The sequence below is a fragment of the Oncorhynchus mykiss genome, chromosome 13 (genome assembly GCF_057628025.1).
Source record: "Oncorhynchus mykiss isolate SJ-2025 chromosome 13, ASM5762802v1, whole genome shotgun sequence".
In the NCBI taxonomy this organism is placed as follows: Eukaryota; Metazoa; Chordata; class Actinopteri; order Salmoniformes; family Salmonidae; genus Oncorhynchus; species Oncorhynchus mykiss.
In genome coordinates, this window is record NC_143034.1 from 3527501 (window position 1) to 3545000 (window position 17500).

Below are 17500 nucleotides of genomic sequence, written 5' to 3' on the forward strand. Positions count from 1 at the left end.
CCTTCTCCTCCATACAGCTAGACTGACCATACCAGCTGAAACAGAGACAGTACCTTCTCCTCCATACAGCTAGACTGACCATACCAGCTGAAACAGAGCAGTACCTTCTCCTCCATACAGCTAGACTGACCATACCAGCTGAAACAGAGCAGTACCTTCTCCTCCATACAGCTAGACTGACCATACCAGCTGAAACAGAGACAGTACCTTCTCCTCCATACAGCTAGACTGACCATACCAGCTGAAACAGAGCAGTACCTTCTCCTCCATACAGCTAGACTGACCATACCAGCTGAAACAGAGCAGTACCTCCTCCTCCATACAGCTAGACTGACCATACCAGCTGAAACAGAGCAGTACCTTCTCCTCCATACAGCTAGACTGACCATACCAGCTGAAACAGAGCAGTACCTCCTCCTCCATACAGCTAGACTGACCATACCAGCTGAAACAGAGCAGTACCTTCTCCATACAGCTAGACTGACCATACCAGCTGAAACAGAGACAGTACCTTCTCCTCCATACAGCTAGACTGACCATACCAGCTGAAACAGAGCAGTACCTCCTCCATACAGCTAGACTGACTATACCAGCTGAAACAGAGCAGTACCTTCTCCATACAGCTAGACTGACCATACCAGCTGAAACAGAGCAGTACCTCCTCCTCCATACAGCTAGACTGACCATACCAGCTGAAACAGAGCAGTACCTTCTCCATACAGCTAGACTGACCATACCAGCTGAAACAGAGCAGTACCTCCTCCATACAGCTAGACTGACCATACCAGCTGAAACAGAGCAGTACCTTCTCCTCCATACAGCTAGACTGACCATACCAGCTGAAACAGAGCAGTACCTTCTCCTCCATACAGCTAGACTGACCATACCAGCTGAAACAGAGCAGTACCTTCTCCTCCATACAGCTAGACTGACCATACCAGCTGAAACAGAGCAGTACCTTCTCCTCCATACAGCTAGACTGACCATACCAGCTGAAACAGAGCAGTACCTCCTCCATACAGCTAGACTGACCATACCAGCTGAAACAGAGCAGTACCTTCTCCTCCATACAGCTAGACTGACCATACCAGCTGAAACAGAGCAGTACCTTCTCCTCCATACAGCTAGACTGACCATACCAGCTGAAACAGAGCAGTACCTTCTCCTCCATACAGCTAGACTGACCATACCAGCTGAAACAGAGACAGTACCTTCTCCATACAGCTAGACTGACCATACCAGCTGAAACAGAGCAGTACCTTCTCCATACAGCTAGACTGACCATACCAGCTGAAACAGAGCAGTACCTTCTCCTCCATACAGCTAGACTGACTATACCAGCTGAAACAGAGCAGTACCTTCTCCATACAGCTAGACTGACCATACCAGCTGAAACAGAGCAGTACCTCCTCCTCCATACAGCTAGACTGACTATACCAGCTGAAACAGAGCAGTACCTTCTCCATACAGCTAGACTGACCATACCAGCTGAAACAGAGCAGTACCTCCTCCATACAGCTAGACTGACCATACCAGCTGAAACAGAGCAGTACCTTCTCCTCCATACAGCTAGACTGACCATACCAGCTGAAACAGAGCAGTACCTTCTCCTCCATACAGCTAGACTGACCATACCAGCTGAAACAGAGCAGTACCTTCTCCTCCATACAGCTAGACTGACCATACCAGCTGAAACAGAGCAGTACCTCCTCCATACAGCTAGACTGACCATACCAGCTGAAACAGAGCAGTACCTTCTCCTCCATACAGCTAGACTGACCATACCAGCTGAAACAGAGCAGTACCTTCTCCTCCATACAGCTAGACTGACCATACCAGCTGAAACAGAGACAGTACCTTCTCCATACAGCTAGACTGACCATACCAGCTGAAACAGAGCAGTACCTTCTCCATACAGCTAGACTGACCATACCAGCTGAAACAGAGCAGTACCTTCTCCTCCATACAGCTAGACTGACTATACCAGCTGAAACAGAGCAGTACCTTCTCCATACAGCTAGACTGACCATACCAGCTGAAACAGAGCAGTACCTCCTCCTCCATACAGCTAGACTGACCATACCAGCTGAAACAGAGCAGTACCTCCTCCTCCATACAGCTAGACTGACCATACCAGCTGAAACAGAGCAGTACCTTCTCCATACAGCTAGACTGACCATACCAGCTGAAACAGAGCAGTACCTTCTCCTCCATACAGCTAGACTGACCATACCAGCTGAAACAGAGCAGTACCTTCTCCATACAGCTAGACTGACCATACCAGCTGAAACAGAGCACTACCTCCTCCATACAGCTAGACTGACCATACCAGCTGAAACAGAGCAGTACCTTCTCCTCCATACAGCTAGACTGACCATACCAGCTGAAACAGAGCAGTACCTTCTCCTCCATACAGCTAGACTGACCATACCAGCTGAAACAGAGCAGTACCTCCTCCTCCATACAGCTAGACTGACCATACCAGCTGAAACAGAGCAGTACCTTCTCCTCCATACAGCTAGACTGACCATACCAGCTGAAACAGAGCAGTACCTCCTCCTCCATACAGCTAGACTGACCATACCAGCTGAAACAGAGCAGTACCTCCTCCTCCATACAGCTAGACTGACCATACCAGCTGAAACAGAGCAGTACCTTCCCCATACAGCTAGACTGACCATACCAGCTGAAACAGAGCAGTACCTCCTCCATACAGCTAGACTGACCATACCAGCTGAAACAGAGCAGTACCTTCTCCATTGAAAGTTAGAGGAAATTGTCAAAATTAAACTAAGTCTCCACCCCCCTGAGTTAAGTCACCACCCTAATCTCTATGGTTACCTGTACCTTCTCCATACTCCCTCTCTCCCCATAGGGGGATAATCTCTATGGTTACCTGTACCTTCTCCATACTCCCTCTCTCTCCCCAGGTGTTGGTGGTAGCCAGTATCTCTCTCCAGGGGGCTAATCTCTATGGTTACCTGCGCTGCAAGAACGGTGGACAGGAAGTCCCGCCCACATCCCCTTCCTCCTTCCTGCAGGGACAGCACTTCCTCCAGCGGGTGAGGTCAGGGGTTAGAGGTTATAGTCAGTTGTCCAGGTTAATCCCTCCCTGCCTGTTTCATTTTTTATTTATTTATTTTTATTTCACCTTTATTTAACCAGGTAGGCAAGTTGAGAACAAGTTCTCATTTACAATTGCGACCTGGCCAAGATAAAGCAAAGCAGTTCGACAGATACAACAACACAGAGTTACACATGGAGTAAAACAAACATACAGTCAATAATAAAGTATAAACAAGTCTATATACAATGTGAGCAAATGAGGTGAGAAGGGAGGTAAAGGCAAAAAAAGGCCTTGGTGGCAAGGTAAATACAATATAGCAAGTAAAACACTGGAATGGTAGTTTTGCAATGGAAGAATGTGCAAAGTAGAAATAAAAATAATGGGGTGCAAAGGAGCAAAATAAATAAATAAATTAAATACAGTTGGGAAAGAGGTAGTTGATAGGGCTAAATTATATGTGGGCTATGTACAGGTGCAGTAATCTGTGAGCTGCTCTGACAGTTGGTGCTTAAAGCTAGTGAGGGAGATAAGTGTTTCCAGTTTCAGAGATTTTTGTAGTTCGTTCCAGTCATTGGCAGCAGAGAACTGGAAAGAGAGGCGGCCAAAGAAAGAATTGGTTTTGGGGGTGACTAGAGAGATATACCTGCTGGAGCGTGTGCTACAGGTGGGAGATGCTATGGTGACCAGCGAGCTGAGATAAGGGGGGACTTTACCTAGCAGGGTCTTGTAGATGACATGGAGCCAGTGGGTTTGGCGACGAGTATGAAGCGAGGGCCAGCCAACGAGAGCGTACAGGTCGCAATGGTGGGTAGTGTATGGGGCTTTGGTGACAAAACGGATTGCACTGTGATAGACTGCATCCAGTTTGTTGAGTAGGGTATTGGAGGCTATTTTGTAAATTACATCGCCAAAGTCGAGGATTGGTAGGATGGTCAGTTTTACAAGGGTATGTTTGGCAGCATGAGTGAAGGATGCTTTGTTGCGAAATAGGAAGCCAATTCTAGATTTAACTTTGGATTGGAGATGTTTGATATGGGTCTGTTTCATAATGACTATGACTAGTTGAGATCAGGGGTTAGAGGTTATAGTCAGTGTTGGGGAGTGGTAGAGGTCAGAGGTTAGAGGTTATAGTCAGTGTTGGGGAGTAGTAGAGGTCAGGGGTTAGAGGTTATAGTCAGTGTTGGGGAGTGGTAGAGGTCAGGGGTTAGAGGTTATAGTCAGTTGTCCAGGTTAATCCCTCCCTGCCTGTTTCATAATGACTATGACTAGTTGAGATCAGGGGTTAGAGGTTATAGTCAGTGTTGGGGAGTGGTAGAGGTTAGAGGTTATAGTCAGTGTTGGGGAGTAGTAGAGGTCAGGGGTTAGAGGTTATAGTCAGAGTTGGGGAGTAGTAGAGGTCAGGGATTAGAGGTTAGTCGAGAAACAGTCAAGAAACAGACAGGAACTAACCTGGACATTAATGACATAGTTATGAAACAGACAGGAACTAACCTGGACATTAATGACATAGTTATGAAACAGACAGGAACTAACCTGGACAATAATGACATGGTTATGAAACAGACAGGAACTAACCTGGACATTAATGACATAGTAATGAAACAGACAGGAACTAACCTGGACATTAATGACATAGTTATGAAACAGACAGGGAGGAACTAACCTGGACATTAATGACATAGTTATGAAACAGACAGTTTCAGTGTGTGTCTGGTCTCCTCTGGTCTCTAACGAACAGGACCCTGTGTGTCTGGTCTCCTCTGGTCTCTAATGAACAGGATCCTGTGTGTCTGGTCTCCTCTTGTCTCTAATGAACAGGACCCTGTGTGATTGGTCTCCTCTCTTCCTGGTCTTTCAGCCTGATATCATCTCCAGAATGCTGTGATGGAATAGGAATCACCTGCAGCTGCCTTCTCTGAGTGTGTGTGTGTGTGTGTGTGTGTGTGTGTGTGTGTGTGTGTGTGTGTGTGTGTGTGTGTGACAGACAGAGCAGGAAATGTTCTGGAACTCAGAAGGGGACAGAAGCCCATCAACATCAAAGCTTCTGGAATTACATCAGTTTCATATTCAGCATTTTAATTATTTTGTTTTAATTTTATATTTCTATGAATATGTACAGTATTTATTTTTTACTTCTGACGATGTTATAATCTGTTTCCTGTCTGTCTGATGGCTAATAAAACAAACACACCTTTCTGTTTCCTGTCTGTCTGATTAAAACAGTGAAGCGTTGTCTTTCATTCTGGATTCAATATTTATTGAGGTCAATGTACTGACTGTTTTATTGAGGTTAATGTACTGACTGTTTTATTGAGGTTAATGTCCTGACTGTTTTATTGAGGTCAATGTACTGACTGTTTTATTGAGGTTAATGTACTGACTGTTTTATTGAGGTTAATGTACTGACTGTTTTATTGAGGTCAATGTACTGACTGTTTTATTGAGGTTAATGTACTGACTGTTTTATTGAGGTTAATGTACTGACTGTTTTATTGAGGTTAATGTACTGACTGTTTTATTGAGGTTAATGTACTGACTGTTTTATTAAGGTTAATGTACTGACTGTTTTATTTAGGTTAATGTACTGACTGTTTTATTGAGGTTAATGTACTGACTGTTTTATTGAGGTTAATGTACTGACTGTTTTATTGAGGTTAATGTACTGACTGTTTTATTTAGGTTAATGTACTGACTGTTTTATTGAGGTTAATGTACTGACTGTTTTATTGAGGTTAATGTCCTGACTGTTTTATTGAGGTTAATGTACTGACTGTTTTATTTAGGTTAATGTACTGACTGTTTTATTGAGGTTAATGTACTGACTGTTTTATTGAGGTTAATGTACTGACTGTTTTATTGAGGTTAATGTACTGACTGTTTTATTGAGGTTAATGTACTGACTGTTTTATTGAGGTTAATGTACTGACTGTTTTATTGAGGTTAATGTACTGACTGTTTTACTGAGGTTAATGTACTGACTGCTTTATTGAGGTTAATGTACTGACTGTTTTATTGAGGTTAATGTACTGACTGTTTTATTGAGGTTAATGTACCTGTTTTATTGAGGTTAATGTACTGACTGTTTTATTGAGGTTAATGTACTGACTGTTTTATTGAGGTTAATGTACTGACTGTTTTATTGAGGTTAATGTACTGACTGTTTCCACATGTTTGTTACGTTACAGCCTTGTTCATAAAAATTGATTCAATTATTATTTTTCCTCCTCATCAATCTACACACAATACCCCGTAATGACATCACAATACCCCGTAATGACATCACAATACCCCGTAATGACATCATAATACCCCATAATGACATCACAATACCCCATAATTACAAAGTGAAAACACGAAGAACCCAATGGTCACTCTGACAGAGCTCCAGAGTTCCTCTGTGGAGATGGGAGAACCTTCCAGAAGGACAACCATCTCTGCAGCACTCCATCAATCAGGCCTTTATGGTAGAGTGGCCAGACAGAAGCCACTCTTCAGTAAAAGGCACACAACAGCCCGCTTGGAGTTTGCCAAAAGGCACTTAAAGACTCTCAGACCATGAGAAACAAGATTCTGTGGTCTGATGAAACCAAGATTGAACTCTTTGGCCTGAATGTTAAGTGACACATCTGGAGATAACCTGGCACCATCCCTACGGTGAAGCATATTGGTGGCAGCATCATGCTGTGGGGATGTTTTTCAGCGGCAGGGACTGGGAGGCGACTCAGGATCGAGGGAAAGATGAACGGACTAAAGTACAAAGAGATAACCTAATAGGTGATATAAGACGTTCTGGATAAGAGTGTCTGCTGAATGACTTCAGTGTAAACGTCAGTAACCTAATAGGTGATATAAGACTAGATCGTTAATAATAGAACACAAAATATAAGGACAGGATGACCTGTATCAATATGGTGTGATATGGCATGGTAATGTATCAATATGGTGTGATATGGTATGATAATATATCGATATGGTATGATATTATAGCAATATGGTATGATAATGTATCAATATGGTATGATAATGTATCAATATGGTGTGATATGGTATGATAATGTATCAATATGGCATGATAATGTATCAATATGGGGTGATATGGTATGATAATATATATCAATATGGTATGATAATGTATCAATATGGTGTGATCTGGTATGATAATGTATCAATATGGTATGATAATGTATCAATATGGGGTGATATGGTATGATAATATATATCAATATGGTGTGATATGGTATGATAGTGTATCAATATGGTGTGATATGGTAAGATAATGTATCAATATGGTGTGATATTGTATGATAATGTATCAATATGGTATGATATGGCATGATAATGTATCGATATGGCGTGATATGGTATGATAATGTATCAATGTGGTGTGATATGGTATGATAATGTATCAATATGATGTGATATGGCATGATAATGTATCAATATGGTATGATAGTGTATCAATATGGTGTGATATGGTATAATATATCAATATGGTATGATAATGTATCAATATGGTATGATAATGTATCAATATGGTGTGATATGGTATAATATATCAATATGGTCTGATAATGTATCAATATGGTATGATAATGTATCAATATGGTATTATAATGTATCAATATGGTGTGATATGGTATGATAATGTATCAATATGGTGTGACATGGTACGATAATGTATCAATATGGTGTGATATGGTATGATAATGTATCAGTATGGTATGATCATGTATCAATATGGTGTGATATGGTATGATAATGCATCAATATGGTGTGATATGGTATGATAATATATCAATATGGCATGATATGGTATGATAATGTATCAATATGGTATGATAATGTATCAATATGGTGTGATATGGTATGATAATATATCAATATGGCATGATATGGTATGATGATATATCAATATGGTATGATAATGTATCAATATGGTATGATCATGTATCAATATGGTGTGATATGGTATGATAATGTATCAATATGGTGTGATATGGTATGATAATATATCAATATGGTATGATAATGTATCAATATGGTGTGATATGGTATGGTAATGTATCAATATGGTGTGATATGGTATGATAATGTATCAATATGGTGTGATAATATATATCAATACGGTGTGATATGGTATGATAATGTATCAATATGGTGTGATATGGTATGATAATGTATCAATATGGTATGATAATGTATCAATATGTATTTCGCTGTCACCGTCTCCCACCGCTAGATGGCGCTGTTACACTGTCCACGTCCACGTAGAACCAAGCTTGTTTGACTGGTTTTAGTGTCGGATAACTGCATTAAGGGAAAGGATACAACCGAATGCCTTCAACTGAAATGTGTCTTCCGCATTTTTAACCCCGATGAGTCAGAGAGGGGGGGGGGGGGGGGGGGGATGAGGCGGGGGGGGGGGGGGGGGGGGGGGGCTGCCTTAATCTACATCCAGTGGGTTAACTGCCTTGCTCAGGGGCAGAATGACTTTACCTTGTCAGTAGGCCCTACACCTAGATGAGATAACAGTGGACAGGCTACTTCAGACCCCTAGATGAGATAACAGGCTACTTCAGACCCCTAGATGAGATAACAGGGAACAGGCTACTTCAGACCCCTAGATGAGATAACAGTGGACAGGCTACTTCAGACTCCTAGATGAGATAACAGTGGACAGGCTACTTCAGACCCCTAGATGAGAAAACAGGGAACCGGCTACTTCAGACCCCTAAATGAGATAACAGTGGACCTTCAGACCCCTAGATGAGATAACAGGCTACTTCAGACCCCTAAATGAGATAACAGTGGACCTTCAGACCCCTAGATGAGATAACAGTGGACCTTCAGACCCCTAGATGAGATAACAGTGGACCTTCAGACCCCTAGATGAGATAACAGTGAACCGGCTACTTCAGACCCCTAGATGAGATAACAGTTGACCTTCAGACCCCTAGATGAGATAACAGTGGACCTTCAGACCCATAGATGAGATAACAGTGGACCTTCAGACCCCTAGATGAGATAACAGTTGACCTTCAGACCCCTAGATGAGATAACAGTGAACCGGCTACTTCAGACCCCTAGATGAGATAACAGTGGACCTTCAGACCCTTAGATGAGATAACAGTGGACCTTCAGACCCCTAGATGAGATAACAGTGAACCGGCTACTTCAGACCCCTAGATGAGATAACAGGCTACATCAGACCCCTAGATGAGATAACAGTGGACCTTCAGACCCCTAGATGAGATAACAGTGAACCGGCTACTTCAGACCCCTAGATGAGATAACAGGCTACTTCAGACCCCTAGATGAGATAACAGTGGACCTTCAGACCCCTAGATGAGATAACAGGGAACCGGCTACTTCAGACCCCTAGATGAGATAACAGTGGACCTTCAGACCCCTAGATGAGATAACAGTGAACCGGCCACTTCAGACCCCTAGATGAGATAACAGTGGACCTTCAGACCCCTTGATGAGATAACAGTGGACCTTCAGACCCCTAAATGAGATAACAGTGAACCGGCCACTTCAGACCCCTAGATGAGATAACAGTGGACCTTCAGACCCCTAGATGAGATAACAGTGGACCTTCAGACCCCTAGATGAGATAACAGTGAACCTTCAGACCCCTAGATGAGATAACAGTGGACCTTCAGACCCCTAGATGAGATAACAGTTGACCTTCAGACCCCTAAATGAGATAACAGTGAACCTTCAGACCCCTAGTTGAGATAACAGTGGACCTTCAGACCCCTAGATGAGATAACAGTGGACCTTCAGACCCCTAGATGAGATAACAGTGGACCTTCAGACCCCTAGATGAGATAACAGTGGACCTTCAGACCCCTAGATGAGATAACAGGCTACTTCAGACCCCTAGATGAGATAACAGGCTACTTCAGACCCCTAGATGAGATAACAGTGGACCTTCAGACCCCTAGATGAGATAACAGTTGACCTTCAGACCCCTAGATGAGATGAACAGTGAACCTTCAGACCCCTAGATGAGATGAACAGTGAACCGGCCACTTCAGGCGCCGATTTTTATTAATTTTAGGCTCAAAAGAAGCTCCTCTTTTGACATCTGGACGGCCATTTTATATTCCCCTGTATTTAATTGAGTTTATTTTGTCCCATAATGCTTATTGACTCGACATTCCAAACGAAGACTTTCTAAACCCAGACACTCAACATCGTTTCCACGCATAAACTTAGTTAGCCAATGTTGCCATGACATCCTTCACAAGCACGATCGGTGATTTCTATCGGAGAAGCAGTTTCTGCCTGTCTTCATACTCTACTGTACTGTCTTTGTTCCAAATGACCGTAAATATAACCCTGAGTGATTCTCTTTATTTATATACCAGGGTTCAAAGGCCAAAGTAACAGAACACTATGTACATGTACTAAACAAAGTAACATACCACTATGACGTCATCCTGCCAAATGCTACTGTGACATCACCGAACTCTTGTCATTTTTTTTCAAATGTTATTAATTATTGCATCATAATTTATTCTCCGTCCGGCACCCATATCACCTATCAGTCAACAATGTCCAGAAGAGGAGAAGAGCATCTACCAGCCGTCCTGTCTGCAGGCCCCGCCACTCTAGGGTGTCCCAGCTTGGCAGGAAAGGAGGCCGCAGGAGGCGTTCGCCAGGCTGGGTAGCCTACCTGACCTAACCGCCCCATCCCGGTTCTCTCTCAAACACACTGGACTGACCATCCAATGATATCAACATTCTAGATTTAACCATGTGTTGAGGATATACAGTGTGTATATCCTCACTGTATATCCTCAACACATGGTTCAATCTAGAATGCTGATGTCATTGGAGGGTCAGTCCTTTGCATCCAATTGGTCTGTTTATGAATTTGAAAGCGGTTACATTTCTCCAGGCCCCTCCCTCAGCTTTTTTTTAATAGAAAAAAAAACATTATAAAAACGACAAATCATTCATTCGTAAACGTTTTGGAACAATGCACAACATTGACAGACACCTAAGGAAAATCATAGATGTGAATATACACTACCGTTCACAGGTTTGGGGTTACTTTAGTAATGTCCTTGTTTTTGAAAGAAAAGCAAAAAAATGTGTCCATTAAAATAACATCAAATTGATCTATGTAGATATTCATTTCAAAAATATGCTGTTTCCAGCTATAATAGTCATTTACAACATGAACAATATCTACACTGTATTTCTGATCAATTTGATGCTATTTTTCATGGACCAAAAATGTGCTTCTCTTTCAAACACCAGGAGCTTTCAAAGTGACGCCAAATCTTTGAACGGTAGTGTGAGTTGATAGACTATTAATGTAAAAGTATAAGGTTTAGTCCTATAGGACCATTTTAAGAGCCAATCATTATAAACGATACATCATCTATATTATATAATGCAGTAAGCCTACTAAGCTAACATATGGAATTGTTTTAAGAGCCAATCATTATAAACGGTACGTCATCTATATTATATAATACAGTAAGCCTACTAAGCTAACATATGGAATTGTTTTAAGAGCCAATCATTATAAACGGTACATCATCTATATTATATAATACAGGAAGCCTACTAAGCTAACATATGGAATTGTTTTAAGAGCCTATCATTATAAACGGTACATCATCTATATTATATAATACAGTAAGCCTACATATGGAATTGTTTTAAGAAGGTCGTCATACCAAGGACTATTTAGATATTTGATTTGACATTTTAAGACACCTTGAAGTATTATTTTTTAAACGTGTTCTTAACCCCTTATTTTTTGTCACTAAACAGGCTCCATATACACTTCCATTCATTTTTATCAACTGGTACCGGGGGGACATTCAGATGAGTCTTGTGAGGCCTGGGGGACATTCAGACGAGTCTTGTGAGGCCTGGGGGACATTCAGACGAGTCTTGTGAGGCCTGGGGGACATTCAGACGAGTCTTGTGAGGCCTGGGGGACATTCAGACGAGTCTTGTGAGGCCTGGGGGACATTCAGACGAGTCTTGTGAGGCCTGTGGTCATCCAAGAGGAACAACAACTGGTATCGGGGGACATTCAGACAAGTCTTGTGAGGACTGTGGGACATTCAGACGAGTCTTGTGAGGCCTGTGGGACATTCAGACGAGTCTTGTGAGGTCTGTGGGCGTCCAAGAGGGAAACAACCGACGTGTTCGTGTTCGTTAGAGTCTCACCTTTCCACAGGTTAATACTAGTGTTTGGACATTTAAACTGTTTGGATGCTACATACATTATTATTGTTGTTTATCATTCCAAATAGTAGTGGTATGGGTGGTAATGGTAACAGGTTAGTGGTAGTAGTAGTGGTATGGGTGGTAATGGTAACAGGTTAGTGGTGGTGGTGGTGGTAGTAGTGGTATGGGTGGTAATGGTAACAGGTTAGTGGTGGTGGTAATAGTAGTGGTAGTAGTGGTGGTAATGGTAACAGGTTAGTGGTAGTAGTAGTAGTGGTATGGGTGGTAATGATAACAGTTTAGTGATGGTGGTGGTAATGATGATGGTGGTTGTGTTAGTAATGACGAAGGTGGTAGTAGTAGTAGTGGTATGGGTGGTAATGGTAACAGGTTAGTGATGGTGGTTGTAGTAGTAGTGGTATGGGTGGTAATGGTAATGACAGCAGTTTAGTGGTGGTGGTGGTAATGATGAAGGTGGTTGTAGTAGTAGTGGTATGGGTGGTAATGGTAACAGGTTAGTGGTGGTAGTAGTAGTGGTATGGGTGGTAATGGTAACAGGTTAGTGATGGTGGTAGTAGTAGTGGTATGGGTGGTAATGGTAACAGGTTAGTGGTGGTGGTGGTTGTAGTGGTATGGGTGGTAATGGTAACAGTTTAGTGGTAGTAGTAGTAGTGGTATGGGTGGTAATGGTAACAGGTTAGTGATGGTGGTAGTAGTAGTATGGGTGGTAATGGTAACAGGTTAGTGGTGGTGGTAGTAGTGGTATGGGTGGTAATGGTAACAGTTTAGTGGTAGTAGTAGTAGTGGTATGGGTGGTAATGGTAACAGGTTAGTGATGGTGGTAGTAGTAGTATGGGTGGTAATGGTAACAGGTTAGTGGTGGTGGTAGTAGTAGTATGGGTGGTAATGGTAACAGGTTAGTGGTGGTGGTAGTAGTGGTATGGGTGGTAATGGTAACAGTTTAGTGGTAGTAGTAGTAGTGGTATGGGTGGTAATGGTAACAGGTTAGTGATGGTGGTAGTAGTAGTATGGGTGGTAATGGTAACAGTTTAGTGGTAGTAGTAGTAGTGGTATGGGTGGTAATGGTAACAGGTTAGTGATGGTGGTAGTAGTAGTATGGGTGGTAATGGTAACAGGTTAGTGGTGGTGGTAGTAGTGGTATGGGTGGTAATGGTAACAGTTTAGTGGTAGTAGTAGTAGTGGTATGGGTGGTAATGGTAACAGGTTAGTGATGGTGGTAGTAGTAGTATGGGTGGTAATGGTAACAGGTTAGTGATGGTGGTAGTAGTAGTATGGGTGGTAATGGTAACAGGTTAGTGGTGGTGGTAGTAGTAGTATGGGTGGTAATGGTAACAGGTTAGTGGTGGTGGTAGTAGTGGTATGGGTGGTAATGGTAACAGGTTAGTGGTGGTGGTAGTGATAACAGTTGATGAAGGTAGTTGTAGTACTGATATAAAGGAGAAGATGACCGTTATTTAGTTATAAGTAGTAGTGGTATGGGTAGTAATGATGATGGTAGTTGTAGTAGTGATATAAAGGAGAAGATGACCGTTATTTAGTTATAAGTAGTAGTGGTATGGGTGGTAATGATGATGGTAGTTGTAGTAGTGATATAAAGGAGAAGATGACCGTTATTTAGTTATAAGTAGTAGTGGTATGGGTGGTAATGATGATGGTAGTTGTAGTAGTGATATAAAGGAGAAGATGACCGTTATTTAGTTATAAGTAGTAGTGGTATGGGTGGTAATGATGATGGTAGTTGTAGTACTGATATAAAGGAGAAGATGACCGTTATTTAGTTATAAGTGGTAGTGGTATGGGTGGTAATGATGATGGTAGTTGTAGTACTGATATAAAGGAGAAGATGACCGTTATTTAGTTATAAGTGGTAGTGGTATGGGTGGTAATGATGATGGTAGTTGTAGTACTGATATAAAGGAGAAGATGACCGTTATTTAGTTATAAGTAGTAGTGGTATGGGTGGTAATGATGATGGTAGTTGTAGTACTGATATAAAGGAGAAGATGACCGTTATTTAGTTATAAGTAGTAGTGGTATGGGTGGTAATGATGATGGTAGTTGTAGTACTGATATAAAGGAGAAGATGACCGTTATTTAGTTATAAGTAGTAGTGGTATGGGTGGTAATGATGATGGTAGTTGTAGTAGTGGTATGGGTGGTAATGATGATGGTAGTTGTAGTGCTGATATAAAGGAGAAGATGACCGTTATTTAGTTATAAGTAGTGGTGGTATGGGTGGTAATGGTAATAATAACAGTTGATGATGGTAGTTGTAGTACTGATATAAAGGAGAAGATGACCGTTATTTAGTTATAAATTAGTTATAGTTTCATTTCACATGTTTAGATTATTAGATTTATTACATTTCTACTATTGACTGTTTATTTTTTGTATTTAATTTTTGTATTATTATTTACTACCATTTTATATCGTTAATTATATTACAATGTATATTTATTGTTGCTTTGGTAATATTGACACAATGTTTTTCACGCCAATACAGCAGCTAGAATGTGTAAATCGTTCCTAAGTTCTGTAATTGGTTTTCTACGGGCCTCCAGCAGTTCTATCATGATGTCACAATGTCGCCGTCATAAACCAGGAGTCATCAGGTTATAAAACAACGGTGTTCGGGGCTCAAGGCTGTCTGTCACCACGAGCGGCCGGACAGCAGGTCGCACCCGTGTTCGCTCAGGATCTCCTGCACCGATGGAAGTCTGCGGATCCTTGCGACCTTGTTCCTCTGGATTCTTACCGAGCCTGACCACCATGAGAGACAGCTACAAGGGCTTCAGTGCCACGCAGCTTCAGCCACAGCAAGTCAGCTTCGACCTAACGGGAAGCGGGAAGTCCAAACCCAGGCTGGTCTCTGTTCAGCGGAAATCCACGGAGCCGTTCGAGACCCATTGGGGAGGGGAACAGCTCATTAGGATGCCGCCTCTCAAACCGAACCCGGTGGCCATGTGTCAGATCACCCGGGAAGATTGGCTGCGCGCCAACAACGTAAACTACCGGCGCTTGGAGAGCAGCAGGCGGCATGCGGAAAGCTTCTGGCGCGAGACCTCCCGGTTGATCCAGAGTAAAGAGCAGCTTACGCGGCGAACACAGTCTGACAGCTCCCGGTGGATCGGTGAACGGATAACGGAAATCTCGTTCTGGCGGAGCGAGCTGGGGTTCGAGCTCGAGCAGCTTCTCCGGGACACGGAGAGGCTACGTCAGGTCAAGTTCCGGTTGGACAGGGCCTTAAAGGAGACCGACGGACCACTGCAGGTGAGAGAGTGACAGAAAGATGATTGATAACAATGAATTAGATCATTTATCAATTTATTGATTAGGAGTTTGTAAAGATAATTAGATAATACAGTGATGGTTGTCTTGGCATCTTCTACTTTAACGTTTTTTATTACAGTTCCGGTTTGAAAAGTCCTGTGTTCTGTAAGATAATGGAAGAGCTGGTTAAGCTGTAGAACTAGTAGCCGCAGTAAATTTACAACTTGGTCTGAATTCAAAATTACACATAGAATTCCCTATTCATACTAGTGAACCAGCCTAAATAAGGAATCAGTTGCTATTTGTTATGTACCATGAAACATATAATTGGGATTGATAATGTCTACTGTAAAGAGAACCAGACGGGTACCCAGGCTAGTGTCTACCGTAAAGAGAACCAGACTGGTACCCAGGCTAGTGTCTACCGTAAAGAGAACCAGACTGGTACCCAGGATAGTGTCTACTGTAAAGAGAACCAGACTGGTACCCAGGATAGTGTCTACTGTAAAGAGAACCAGACTGGTACCCAGGCTAGTGTCTACTGTAAAGAGAACCAGACGGGTACCCAGGCTAGTATCTACTGTAAAGAGAACCAGACTGGCACCCAGGCTAGTGTCTACTGTAAAGAGAACCAGACGGGTACCCAGGCTAGTATCTACTGTAAAGAGAACCAGACTGGCACCCAGGCTAGTGTCTACTGTAAAGAGAACCAGACTGGAACCCAGGCTAGTATCTACTGTAAAGAGAACCAGACGGGTACCCAGGCTAGTATCTACTGTAAAGAGAACCAGACTGGCACCCAGGCTAGTGTCTACTGTAAAGAGAACCAGACTGGTACCCAGGCTAGTATCTACTGTAAAGAGAACCAGACTGGTACCCAGGCTAGTGTCTACTGTAAAGAGAACCAGACTGGTACCCAGGCTAGTATCTACTGTAAAGAGAACCAGACTGGTACCCAGGCTAGTGTCTACTGTAAAGAGAACCAGACTGGCACCCAGGCTAGTATCTACTGTAAAGAGAACCAGACTGGCACCCAGGCTAGTGTCTACTGTAAAGAGAACCAGACTGGCACCCAGGCTAGTGTCTACTGTAAAGAGAACCAGACTGGTACCCAGGCTAGTGTCTACTGTAAAGAGAACCAGACGGGCACCCAGGCTAGTGTCTACTGTAAAGAGAACCAGATTGGTACCCAGGCTAGTATCTGCTGTAAAGAGAACCAGACTGGTACCCAGGCTAGTATATACTGTAAAGAGAACCAGACTGGTACCCAGGCTAGTGTCTACTGTAAAGAGAACCAAACTGGCAAGCAGGCTGGTGTCTACTGTAAAGAGAACCAGACTGGTACCCAGGCTAGTGTCTACTGTAAAGAGAACCAGACTGGTACCCAGGCTAGTATATACTGTAAAGAGAACCAGACTGGCACCCAGGCTAGTGTCTACTGTAAAGAGAACCAGACTGGCACCCAGGCTAGTGTCTACTGTAAAGAGAACCAGACGGGTACCCAGGCTAGTGTCTACTGTAAAGAGAACCAGACTGGCACCCAGGATAGTGTCTACTGTAAAGAGAACCAGACTGGTACCCAGGCTAGTGTCTACTGTAAAGAGAACCAGACTGGCACCCAGGATAGTGTCTACTGTAAAGAGAACCAGATTGGTACCCAGGCTAGTGTCTACTGTAAAGAGAACCAGACTGGTACCCAGGCTAGTATCTACTGTAAAGAGAACCAGACTGGCACCCAGGCTAGTGTCTACTGTAAAGAGAACCAGACTGGCACCCAGGCTAGTGTCTACTGTAAAGAGAACCAGACTGGCACCCAGGATAGTGTCTACTGTAAAGAGAACTAGACGGGTACCCAGGCTAGTGTCTACTGTAAAGAGAACCAGACTGGCACCCAGGATAGTGTCTACTGTAAAGAGAACCAGACGGGTACCCAGGCTAGTG

At 42.8% G+C, this 17500-nt stretch overlaps 2 protein-coding genes across 2 annotated transcripts in view; both read left to right on the forward strand.

Moving 5' to 3' along the window:
* LOC110493327 (Golgi apparatus membrane protein TVP23 homolog A) overlaps positions 1-5267 on the forward strand; it is a 10502-nt gene extending 5235 nt beyond the window's left edge. The window contains exons 6-7 of the mRNA XM_090194721.1: positions 2931-3062; positions 4926-5267. Coding sequence (XP_090050847.1) covers positions 2931-3062; positions 4926-4952 — 159 coding nt within the window. The 3' untranslated portion in view covers positions 4953-5267. The remainder of the gene's footprint in view (positions 1-2930; positions 3063-4925) is intronic.
* A 9667-nt stretch (positions 5268-14934) lies between these two features.
* On the forward strand, positions 14935-15571 carry LOC149978490 (tektin-3-like). Its single transcript, XM_090194723.1, has one exon. The coding sequence runs from the start codon at positions 14999-15001 to the stop codon at positions 15569-15571; it is 573 nt and encodes a 190-aa protein (XP_090050849.1). The 5' UTR covers positions 14935-14998.
* The last annotated feature ends 1929 nt before the right edge of the window (positions 15572-17500 follow it).